This window comes from Barbus barbus (assembly GCF_936440315.1).
Source record: "Barbus barbus genome assembly, chromosome: 38".
Lineage (NCBI taxonomy): Eukaryota > Metazoa > Chordata > Actinopteri > Cypriniformes > Cyprinidae > Barbus > Barbus barbus.
Genome location: NC_136716.1, coordinates 17290070 through 17302852, shown reverse-complemented (window position 1 = coordinate 17302852; position 12783 = coordinate 17290070). Strand labels below are relative to the sequence as shown.

Genomic DNA, 12783 nt, shown 5'->3' with positions numbered 1-12783 from the left:
GTAATTTTAAGTTACTAATATCTACCTTTAAGATGCTAATATGTAAAATGTAGGTGTAAAAAAAGAAACAGAAATGTACCTTTTAGCTTTTGTACCTTAGACAACTGCCATGTGACACCTTTGTACCTATTTTTCTGAGTGGTTCACTTAATGAGCCACCAGTGAAACTCATCACTCCCATTTTACTCATTAAAACAGTTTGATTTGATTCCTACAATTAATGTACTTTATTGGGATGTTTGTTTTAGATATAATTTTGCCAAAACGTCAAAATACACACAACTAACAGAGATATGTGCATATACACATACATAAAATGGAATAAATAATTAATAAATAAAATACAACAGAAATAATATATATATATTCTCAGCAAGACAATAATGTAATTCTTCAATGGTTTGTGATCATTCCACAATTAGATAAATTCACCAGAATATTTTTAATTATATCAAAGTGGATATTTATGGTACATGGTTATGTATTATCTCTACCAGGGGCCTGTTTCATAAAACAAGTTTACCAAATAAGCCAGGTTTATTTCAGTTAGTCTGACTTATTGTCAATTGATTTGGTTCAAAATAAGTCAGACTAACTGAAATAAACTTGGCTTGCTTGGTAAACTTGTTTTATGAAACAGGCCCCAGATTTGTAATTTAAAATTTCCTGTCCAGCAAATTAGTAAAACCCCAATGTTTTTAATAGGTTAGAGGTCACCACCTAGTGCTGGCTTTTGGTGTTGCAGAAACGTATTATTATTTCTAGATATTACTGCATCCTTCCCCCAGACACTGGCAGTCGTTTCTATTAGTCAAAGCAAGCGCATCTTTGACTCACACAGGGCATATTTTCCTTGAAGCTATTTCCTACTCACTATCATTTAGGCTTTATTATTACTCTTTAAATCTTTCTCAATGGACGTATTTCTCCCAGCTTGTAATTTTGAACCCAGTTTTAAATGTGAAAGTAATCTCATAGGAATCTAATATTCATTTGTGAACATCAGATAACAATACAGAATAGATTAAAGTGTTATATAAGATAATCTGTTAAACATAATGCGTGTTTGTGCAAAAAGGAGTAATTTTCCTTGTCACTATTCTGCTGATAATGCAAGAATAGTTTTCTTGCTCTAACCATTGTCTTGACATGTGGTTTCTGAATGATACTTGCAAAGGCATAATTCTAACGGTCAAATAACGTGTTAAATTGCAATGTGAGGGTAAGTAACTTTTGGTAATTCATCACTAAAAACCTGGTCAGTCATAAAAAGCTAATTAACTTTTTGTATTTAAGTTCAAAATACAAAATATTTTTTTTTTACATTGGCATTCTAGTTTGACTCGTGCATCTTATTTCAATAGTATTTTGCCTGCGCATATGCAAATACATGTTAGCGCCAATTTTTTTTGCTGACCTCATGAGCTCAGAAATTGCTTGTGGCCATTTTTCGTGTGCATGTTAGCACCTTATTTGTGAAGAGTATCACCAGTCTCATGTAAGAAAATATTGGTGTGAAAGTCAAACCAGCAACTTCCTTTTGCATGGCAGTAGTGTCCACCCATAATCTGGTGCAGTACATAAACTCTATTCTATATAGTTGACTTGCAAACGCATAGAGATCTGCTCTTTGTGAAAAGGTAAGCTTCAAATAATTTCTAAAATTAAATAAATAAATAAAAAGATCACTTATAAAATTAAATCACTTACAGTAAGCATCAGTAACCTACAGTATCTGAAAATCTCAAGAGTTTGCCTCCTTGATTAAGGACCAAAGAGTAAATCAATTTTTTTTACATTAAAAATACATACTTAAAGTTATTATATATTGTTATGTTTATTTTTAATATATATATATATATATATATATATATATATATATATATAGATAGATAGATAAATAAATAATACAAAGTCTAATGACGTTTTTTTTTACTCTCAAATTTAGATGCTTTCCTTATGTGTTCAAGTGTTTACCGTGCTGGTTGTCTGTGCAGCCGACACTGTGAACAGAGATTTTTCAGTAAGCATTGATTTGGTTAATATAATAATCTTATAAGAAAATAAGACCAACATTTAAAAATATTTTTTACATTACAACTATAGTTACATTTGTACAGTAACTGCAAATAACTTAATATATAATAACAATATTTCTTTGCGCTGTTTTCCAGTATACGTTCAGAGCTAGGAATATGGTTGATCAGCCTTTGCAGGAGCAACTTGCTGTTGTGTATAAGGTAGTGGTGAATTTGAAAATGCTTTTGAGCACTAATTATTTCAGTTTCTAATGGGAATGTGGTATGAGCATTGCATTTTTTCCTCTGTATTTATTTAGGAGATGGAAAGCTTGAAACATGAACAAGCAGTAATGAAACAAAAGCAAGAAGCCTTGAGCCAGGTAAAATTAAAGCTGATAATGAAAGATTCTTTGCAAGAAAGAAAGAAAGAAAGAAAGAAAGAAAGAAAGAACAATTTTCTTCAGAAAAAACTATGATTGTTTTGTTGCAGGCATTACCACACTGTTCACAAAAGCCTATTGATACAGACGTGGAGATGAATTTGACATCACTACAAACAGGTAAGTTGAAAAAACAAGAATTCCTGTATGCTTTAAATGTATTTATTATTATTATTAAATGTTATAATTAAATGTAAAATTATTACAATTATCTACTACCAAAAATAGTTCAATAGGTAAAGGATTGAAAATATGTATCAGTTAATTCATTTGAAGAGGTTGGACAAAGCTAATTCATTAATACTATCCAGTCCATATCCCTTTTTTTATACAAAAGGGCTATTTATGTCTGTCTTTGATAGGCAGCAACCATTTGCTGTATACCCTCACCCAGGATGGAGATGGACATGAAGGCTCTGGTGAGGATGAGAGTGACCAATCCTCTGACCCCTGCAATCACTATATCGCGCTGGACCAACCCTGGAGAGCCACAAACTATACCACCAAGAATGTTGCTTGTGACCGTCGTGTCCAGTGGAAGGGTTGGTACCGTCTCTTCTACCGTGGGAAACCCATCCAGATGCCTGAGAGGTGTGTGAAGAAAGAAATGTGTGGCACGCACGCTCCGCTGTGGCTCGTCGGTGGTCATCCCCGGATACGAGACGGAGTGGTCACCCGAAAGGTGTGTGGAAACTGGAAAAACAACTGCTGTTTGTTCAAATCTCCTCCCATTCAAGTGAAAGCGTGTAGGGGAAACTACTACGTCTACAAGTTTGTCAAACCGACAGCTTGCCATATGGCATATTGTGCAGGTAAGATACAATGCACATTTTTTGGGGGAAAAATGTGAGGATAGTCTATTTATATATAAGCTGTTGTCTATACACCATTCTTTCAGATATTAACACACTTGTCTGTGGAAAGTGCAGAAAATCTGAGTCTTGCATCAGCAGAGACAAAATCACCTGGATGTGTAAGAAAAACAAAAGTAGAGGTGAGTCATTTCTCTTTATTATCAATCACACTGTGAAAATTCAGTTTGCATTATTAAAATGATCTACCTTTTAAGGAAAATAATGCAGCATTTTCTTTCCTTATGGTCTGTAGTGAAGGTAAAAGTCCATTTTTTTGTCACCTACCCGGCCAGCATTTCAGGAAAAGTGAACAGGATTATTTACAGGAAAGTGTATGTGAATCAAGGAGGAGCTTTCAGCACTCGCACCGGGATATTCAGAGCTCCGGTTTCTGGCATCTATCAGTTCTTCTTCTCCACACAGACTGGGGGCAGTGGGTCAACTGATCTATGGCTAGTTGTAAATAATTACTGGGTGGCTGTGTCCCATAGCAATGTTCAGAACTCCAGCTCGGTTGGGAATCTGTCTACGTACATGACGACTCTGCGCAAGGGTGCTACGGTTTATGTGACCCATAACCGTGGCCACTCTTGGGCCAATAATGCATCCAACACCATCGTTTTTGGGGGTTCATTGCTTATGGTGAGAAAAATCTAAGGGAATGTAAAAGTCATCTGAGGCAAAATTCTGCACATGTATAGTTTAATTAGAGGCCAATTTAATAGTACCAACTAGTCGGTTTGACTTACATAGAAAATAAAATGGTAAAACATGTTCTGCTAGTTCTGTTTATTCATTGCTTTATTTTTAAACGTGTCTTGCTGAGAGATTTATTTCAAATGCAAATACCCTTAACATTTTTCTAAGTGCTTTTTTCCATAAAAATTACTTTGCCATAAAACTTCTGAATTTAAGACTAAACAGCAACTTTTTGTCATTATATATATATATATATATATATATATATATATATCTACACACACACACACAAATATTGTTTTCTTTTACACTAGTATTATTGTTATTGTAGTAATTATAAGTATTATGTGTGTATATATATATATATATATATATATATATATATATATTTATGTATACACATAATACTTATAATTACTACAATAACAATAATACTAGTGTAAAAGAAAACAATATTTGTTCCCTTGCTGAAAGATATATTTCAAATGAAAATACTTTTTTTTTTTCTATAAAAAATGCCATGAAACATTTTGTCTTGTATATATGTAAAATTTGTAATTATATATTTATATTTACATTTTATATTTGTAAGTAATATTGTTCAACAAATATTGCTTTTATAATATTACATTTGTAATATATATATATATATATATATATATATATTATTTAAATATAATTAAAATAATGTATAGTAATAATATAAATAATATATAATACACTATTTTTATTTAGATTTAAATATAAATAATTTTATTTCTTAAAAAATATTGTTTGTAAATATTTTTTTTTAAAACAAATATTGTTTTCTTTTACACTATTATTATTATTGTAGTAGATAACTATTCTGGTAAACTATTATAACTTTTAGGAATAATATTGTCCCAGTCTCCTAGAGACACAGGTGGGGGCAGCAGAGTCATCCTATTGTGTTTAATCAGGGAGGATGTCACTTGGCCACAGATAGCTGAACAAAGCAACCTGAAGCCATCTTCTCATTAAACTTAAACGCCTTCTTGTGTCCTAAGGTCACTACAGACACGTTGACAGCACGTGCCAGCCCAAAATCAAGTAAGAAACCAAATTTTTTTTTTTTTTATTAATGTTTAGCAGACAAAAAATAAAAAAGTTAAACCATTATTGTGCTTACCTGTAAATGTGGTTTTGGGTAGTTCTATTTTGATATTTGTTGTATTTGCTGCACTACCATAATACAGTTCACTCAAATGTGATTGTATCTATTTCCTTATATGGCCAGAGGACAGAAGGACATTCCAGGGATATTCAGAAATGTACTGATGATGACTAATAGTCTAAATAGAATGTTAACTATGCTCAATTCAAATGTGACTATATCCCTTTCAAATTATTGATATTATAATGCTAACTAGGCCAATGTAAATAATTTAACGTTTACTCCTTTCTATATAGACTATCCTATGTGATGTATGTAACAATAACTTATTTTTTTAAATTATGAATTAGCAATCCAGTGAGGTTACTCTTTTTTTCACTTGTAAATTTCCAAAGTGTACATATTATTTACAGTACTTATTCATTTGCTAGTAGTCACCATCCAAAAAGCGACACGTTGCATGCTTCCACTATTACTGATAAGACATGCACATTTTCGCTATGATTTTTGATTTGAGTTTCAGCGATCAACTATTCACTTCTGACCTGCTTGAATTTAATTGGATTGCATAATAAAAATAACTATGCTACTAGTAACAAAAAGTTTCTAGGTTTAAGTAGATGTGAATACTGTCGACCCGACGCTAAATGTGTCCACCTTTGTAAGTTTATCATTGATGTTTAGAGGTAAGCTTTAGCTCGCGCCCTCGGGGGAGGGGCTTGCGCGAGACTGGCAGGATACTGAAGCCACAGTGTGTTTAGTCGAGACGAGTGTAGCTCGTGGAAAAAGGGATGAGAGGCGCGACGCTTGATGTAGCGGACTATCACTCAAACACCGGGAGGCACGTAAAGTTGTGTGAAGTTTCAGGCGACCAAAGAGTGTGTAGCTTTAGGCATTTCAATCTTTGAGAAGGCGACAACAACTTATAGTTAACAAACAATGCGTGCTGATATATAACTTTACTAATAACATGAAAAGAAGCCGCCGAATAGTGCGCTAGGCAAATGTAAACAAATTCATGGATATGCGTTATCCCTTCTGTTTGTTGTTGTCGAATTGACTTGTGTATTCGTAGGATATTCAACAGTTAGCTTTACGTTTTTGCATTCTTATATTACTAACGCGTTAATATGGCAGAACACGAAAGTTTGGAGTTCGGAAAGGCGGACTTTGTTCTTCTGGACAATGTGTCTTTGGAAGAGTTTATGGCCAACCTCAAACTCAGGTAAGATAATTCACCTAATGGGATCCTTCTTGCCATGTGCTTTGGTACTTGTATTCTGTATTTTTGTTTTGGATTTTGAAGTCGAATCTGAATTATGTTAAGAAGAATAAGAAAAAAAAAACACTCTTCTTCACTTGTCTAAACTATGACTAAAATATCTATCTATCTATCTATCTATCTATCTATCTATCTATCTATCTATCTATCTATCTATCTATCTATCTACACACACACACAGTCATATAAATAGGTGATCCCAGTTAGTGTTACACCTAGTTACATAGTGGTTATGTTTCTGAACTGAACTCATACTGTGAGCTAGTAACTAATAATAGGCTACAAATCTGAATCATCCTCATTGCATAATGCTTTATTAGCTTGGATCTATACTGTGATCAGATGGAGGAGTCATTTAAAACATCTTGAAGATTGAAACATAGTAATTGACTCATATTTTAGATCGTACATAATACATCTGGAATAAACTAGCCTTAAGTTTTTCAGGTTAAGGGGACAATGAATTACACATCTCATGTCAACATTAAAGGAATCCATGGCATTGCTCTGTTTGCTGTGTCTATTGTAGCTTAATACAACTGGCTGCACCTGCTGAGCCAGAGTGTTGTATGTCAGGCAGGCTAACACTCCCTTCTGATTGGCCTTATTGTTCAAACAAGTTTGCAGTGGATATCCTGCTATTGTGTTTTATGTTTTTGGCGATGTGGATCACATTTCCTCATCAGCACACAGTAAATAAATGACTTGATGGCTCTGATAAGATGAAGGTGAATTTTGAGAATTCAGAACTTTTTGCTTATAGTTAATATAACAGTGCCATAAAATCAATTGTATGCTTCTCTGTAGTGCCACTTAACTAGTGACCTATATGTGGATGTCTCACAAGGACACTAAATTATTGTTAATTAATTATTACAGGTAGTGTTTCCAGTTAATTGAGGGAGATACTTTTGGATCATAGCCTATAATAAACTATAAATATAATGATTTCAAATGTAAATAATATCAATGACATTGAAGTCAGTCATAAAGTTATAGTTTATTCCCATTATACTCTACTGTTCAGAAGTTTTGGTCAGTAGGATTTTCCTATTTTTAAGTCTTATACAGTAACAATGCAGTAAAAAGAGTAATATTGAAAAATATTATTACGATTTTCTATAATATATTTTAAAAATATAAGTTATTCCTGTGACAGCAAAGCTTTCAGCAGTCATTACTCTGGTCTTTAGTGTCACATGACATGATCCTTTAGAAATATCCTAATATACTGATTTGATGCTTAAGAAACATTTGGTATTATTTTCAATGTTGAAAATAGTTGTGCTGTTTAATATTTATTTTTACAAACCGTAATACCATTTTTCAGGATTCTTTGATGGATAAAAAGTTCAAAAGAACAGAATTTATTTGATATGTAAATCTTTTGTAATATTGTTAATTGTCTTTGCTGTCACGTTTCATCAATTTAATGCGGCCTTACTAAATAACATTAATTTTAAAAAATCACCCAAAACTTTTCAACAGTAATTTATCTGATATACTGTATATAGACAGTTATGAATCCATTTTTCAAACACCATATGGATGCAGATAAACAACTTGGCCATTAATTAGCAGCTGGTTCCAGTGACTCAAAAAGCACAGGGTGTCTGTTTTTCCCACCTCTCAGCCATGGCCTGATTTTCTCCCTGACTAGAAGATTGCGTGTGCAGTTTGTTATTTGCAGAGGGTGTGACCAGGCCAGCTTCCTGCTTCTTCAGTCTCCACATCTGTGTCTGGGGCTTCAGCTGGAAGAGCAGCAGCTATGTGATGCCAGATCACATCCTGTGCCCTCTGGAGTGATAAAGAAGAGTGCTGCTGAACTGGAAATCACTTTTTGTATGATGCCTTTTGACGGCAGCTTGCTTTGAATTCAGGAAGACCATATGTTATGTCAAAGTAAAACTTTAGATAAATTATTTTGGATAATGTGTACATTTTAACCAGTAAAATAAGCTGTGTTTACAGTCAGCCAGGGTTTGCTCTGCCAAAGAAGCTCCTAAATATAACAAAATTGAAATGCAGCCTTTATATGCAAAGCCATGACAGAATGTTAACGAAAAAGATTTAAAGCAAGTTGTCAGTTTGTTTAGTTGTGAGGGTTCAAGCTCTTTACAGTGGGGTGTCAAAGTTAAACAAGTGTCAGGACCGCTGACACATATTGTACATTGTAGCGTGATTTGAACTCTGCCCATGACTGTTTACACAAAGTAATTTTTTTTTAAACAAGAGTTTGTGTGGGCATTCTGAAATAACAGCTTCATTTGATGTGTGCTGAGGGCTTGACTGTATATGGCAGTGTTGTTTTGTCTACCCCTAGGATCTTGGGGAATTTTTTTGGCAATCCTCTGCACATTTCCAAAAACAATTACAAGTGCTGCCCGAGACCATGTTCCAAATTCTTCCAGACACTGGCTCTGATACTGCAGATGAAATAGCTGATAATCAGTATGCCGTGGCAGAGCCTTCCAGCTTTCATATGTCATTCAGACGAAAGTCAAGTCTAAAAAAGTCTTCAACAACTAGTAATTTTCATAGTTCGAGCTTGTGGTACTAGCTATATACTTTATGTACTGTATAGTTAAATCTTTCCTTGATAGTCTTGACGGTTTTACTTTGCTTAGATGATGAGTTTAGCCTTTGACTCTTGTGTAGTGGCTAGAAGTGACAGGAAAAATGGGCTCAGGAAGAGAGTATTGGCAACTTATGAGGCCTCACTGCTCTTATTGACATTTTCCTGTACTAGAGATGTAACCTTTGACCCTCACTGTTCTTTAAGCCACTTGCTGGTAGTGTAACGGGCTTGATTGTTCCAAACTCATTGTGTTGGGTGTTCTAAAAGTGAGAAACGGAAGAAAAAGGACCAATTGAATGTATATTATTGTATCTTGCAGTGGTTCTCAACTTGTGTGTCAGGCTGGTCACAGAGAGCAGGGAGGGAAACAATGCTGAATGCAAATAATTAAATGCAGCTAACCATATAATTATGCATATTTCAGGTGGCAGAATATATTAGACCTATACCTTTGAAAGAGAGGAGAGGAGAACACACCCTCGTGTTATGTGTATATATATATATATATATACACGCTACTGTTTAAACATTCTGTTCAGTACCACTTTTTAATGTCTTTGACAGAAGTCACTTATGCGCACGAAGGTATCATGAAACAGTTAGGTCTATGTTGTGATTATTATTACAGTTTTCTTTTCAGCAGCCATTACTCCAGTCTTCAGGATTACATGATCCAGTTTCAAAATCATTCTATGATGATTTTGTGCTCAAGTAAATTTTCTTATTATTATCAGTATGGAAATCAGTTGTGATGCTTAATGTTTTTGTGAAAACCAAAAATTTTTGAGGAATCTTTGATGAATAGAAAGTATAAAAGGACACAATTAATTTGTCCTTCATTCAATATTAAATCTTTCATTCAACCTTTTTTTTTTAGAGTCTTCACTGTCAGTTTTGTCCAGTTTAATGCATCCTTCCCAAATAAAAGTATTATGTATTTATTATGTAAGTATTCTTTAAAATATTACTGACCCCAAAATATTCAGTATGTATGTCTATCTCTTGGTAAAATTATAATATTTGGGTATTTTGTTTCTTTCTGGTCCCACTTATAGTCCCAATTATACACTTCTTGCTAAATAAGCATATTAATAATTTTGCATATTGCTGTGGATTTCATGGCGATATTAATTTCATATTTAATTTTAAGGACTTTATTGTTAACTTTTGCCACTAGATGCAAAATGTAAAATCTGCATCTTGAAGCAAATGCAGTCAAGAACCACAGTTGCAATATATCTTGCTAGTCATCTGTTTTTCGGTTTTATAGTCACAGGGGTCTATTTCTCTCCTTTTTCTAAGAATAATTACACATCTAGTGCAGATGATTGCTTAAAAATTAACGTGCTGTGTTGTGTGGTCATAGAGTGGAATGAGGGACACTTTTAAAGCAGTAAATCTGTGCCATTTCCTCAGCTTTTTATCAGGGTCTTTGTTGAGCAAAATCAGCCAGATGATAAACGTAAGTAGGGGTCTAAGGTTAAAGAGCACTACAGGAAATCGTGAAAATTGAGCCCATATGTTTCTTCCTGTTTCATATTTACAGTATGGCGCCACTGGACAAATAGCCAACAAACTGGAGACAAATATAAACTCAGGCAAGAAAATTAATTCTGGCCTCTATGCGTCTTTGAATGAAATTAACTTTTTATAAGTCCTCATGGGGAAGATCACAAAGACACCATTTGTAATAGTGGTGTTTAAATTTGATCTTCCTGTCGTAGTTATATCTTGAGGATTTCAGTTCTGTGAAGCTGTTGGCCGAATAAGCCTAAGCCTCTCCCATATCAACAGTATAAAAGCTCACTTGTTGCCTTAACAGCAGGGCCACGTGGAGTCCAGCTGTGACACATGGCAACCCGTTTCCCATCCTGCACAGCGAACTGCACAGGGATCAAAGCCCTTTCAGAGCTCAGGTGCACTGCGCAGAGCCAGAAACAAGGTCAAAGGTTTTATTTTCCTATCCTGTAGGGATAGATGCAGCAGAGATATGATTTGGCCTGTAAGGAAGAATGATACATTTGATAAATCGTTTTATGGTCAGTGCCTTATGTGTATATTTAGGTACTTTGACCAGCACTGCTTATTTTTAAAGGTCCACAGTGTAAGAGATGAAGAGATGAAGAAAGAATGCCACTGCAAAAATACTTTCTATATAAATGTTACAAGCCCAAAGGATTTGTCCTGTGATTCTATAATAGATCTTAACCAAATGCATGGTACATCTTGTCCTGATTTGTGTTCCATGCTTGCTTGCAGCTATGGATTCTTGTGTGGTCATACCTTTTTTTTATCAATAAAATCACAGACAGTAGAATTTTACCTTTTCGGTTGCAAAAATCGTATTGACATGCAATACAGCTACATCTGCTTCTGTCTACTTGAATAGTGAAACATTGAAATATCCTGTTTTCCAGGATTATGTTGCAATAATATATGTCAAATCAGCAAAAATTGCCACTGCATTTTTGAATATTATGATTCATCCCATTCTTCTACAACTTGTATTTTTAAAACTACTGAATTGGTTCTATTTTATTTTATTTTTTAATTTAATTGAATTATTTTTTTTTGTTTTGGTAATTTACTTTAGGGTTCAGCTCTATCCCTGTTGTTTTGGAGGATTGTTTCCTATTTTTGTTTAGAATAACATCTCAGATCTTATCTCTTCTAATCATTTCCCTACTGAACCTTGTTATTTCCTAAGATATGAAAAATTTAAATGTGCTGAAAACTCACCCTTGGGCTTACCTTCTGTTTTTATTTTTTATTATTAGAACAGATTTGGGTAAATTTAGCATGACATCACTTGCTCACCAGTGGCTCCTCTGCAGTGAATGGGTGCCGTCAGAAAGGAGAGTCCAAACAGCTGATAAAAACATCACCGTAATCAACAAGAATTCCAGTCCATCAGTTAACATCTTGTGTAATGAAAAGCTGTGTATTTGCAATAAATCCATCTTTAAGATGTTTGAACTTCTTAACATTGCATTCTGCTAAAATACGAATTCTCTATGTATTTTGTAGCTTGAAGCGAAATTAAAACGCCTTTAAAAATGGATTTGTTTCTTATAAACACATAGCTTTTTGCTTCACATGATGTTAATTGTTGTAGATTACCGTGTTTTCAAAGGATCAAATATGGCCCTTAAAAGACTGCTTTAAAGTTTGATGGCTTCAAAAAACAGTCTGATTTTCTCTCACTCTCCAGCAAAGAAAAGGGCCTGTCTGCCCTCAAGAATTTCCATACAACCCCCTGTAATCTGAAACATATCACCGGCCTTACATAAACAAGGCTGTTGCTTTTTTGGCCTTTTTTCCCCCAGAATAAGCTTCAAGCTCCACAGACGTCTCATTTGTGGACTGTGTGCCTTGGCTGGCGGTCACTGATACCACTAAGCATGTTAGAGGCGCTCTCTCGCTCACATTAACTGTCGTTAGGGTTTATAGGATTGATATATTTTATAGTCTTGACTGACCCCTCACCCACTTCATAACCCCTTTCTGTCTTATGTTTACAACAGGCTACATCCTAGCCCCAATTTCATTAGTCTGTTTTTCTGTATGCACATAAGCGACTCCTGAATAATTTCCAAATTGTGTATTCGCCACTGCTGGAAACCCATTTCCTCTCTCCAACCGTTAATGTGGTTTGATTACATTACATAGACACATTAATGAGATTATATGTAATCTTTTCTAGCTAATAACATTTAAATGGGACACAATGATGGATGTGTCATGTATTTCAATGCACTTTTTCTCTAGTGGTTC

At 34.3% G+C, this 12783-nt stretch overlaps 2 protein-coding genes across 4 annotated transcripts in view; both read left to right on the top strand.

Moving 5' to 3' along the window:
• The first annotated feature begins 1544 nt into the window (after positions 1-1544).
• LOC306857361 (uncharacterized protein) lies at positions 1545-4089 on the top strand. Of its 3 annotated transcripts, none has more exons than XM_079397270.1 (8): positions 1545-1640; positions 1949-2023; positions 2175-2240; positions 2339-2401; positions 2512-2581; positions 2824-3273; positions 3360-3455; positions 3569-4089. In XM_079397270.1, exons 2-8 carry the CDS (start codon positions 1949-1951, stop codon positions 3970-3972), a joined length of 1224 nt encoding a protein of 407 aa, XP_079253396.1. In that variant the 5' UTR covers positions 1545-1640; the 3' UTR covers positions 3973-4089. The 3 variants fall into 3 exon arrangements, with proteins under 3 accessions (XP_079253396.1, XP_079253398.1, XP_079253397.1); XM_079397271.1 differs by having other exon boundaries at positions 1637-1778; XM_079397272.1 differs by lacking the exon at positions 1949-2023 and having other exon boundaries at positions 1574-1640.
• Positions 4090-5870: 1781 nt separating this feature from the next.
• Positions 5871-12783, top strand: part of LOC306857777 (unconventional myosin-Id) — a 74255-nt gene continuing 67342 nt past the window's right edge. Inside the window, exon 1 of the mRNA XM_079397909.1 lies at positions 5871-6374. Within this exon, the coding sequence (XP_079254035.1) occupies positions 6280-6374 (95 nt within the window). The 5' untranslated portion in view covers positions 5871-6279. The remainder of the gene's footprint in view (positions 6375-12783) is intronic.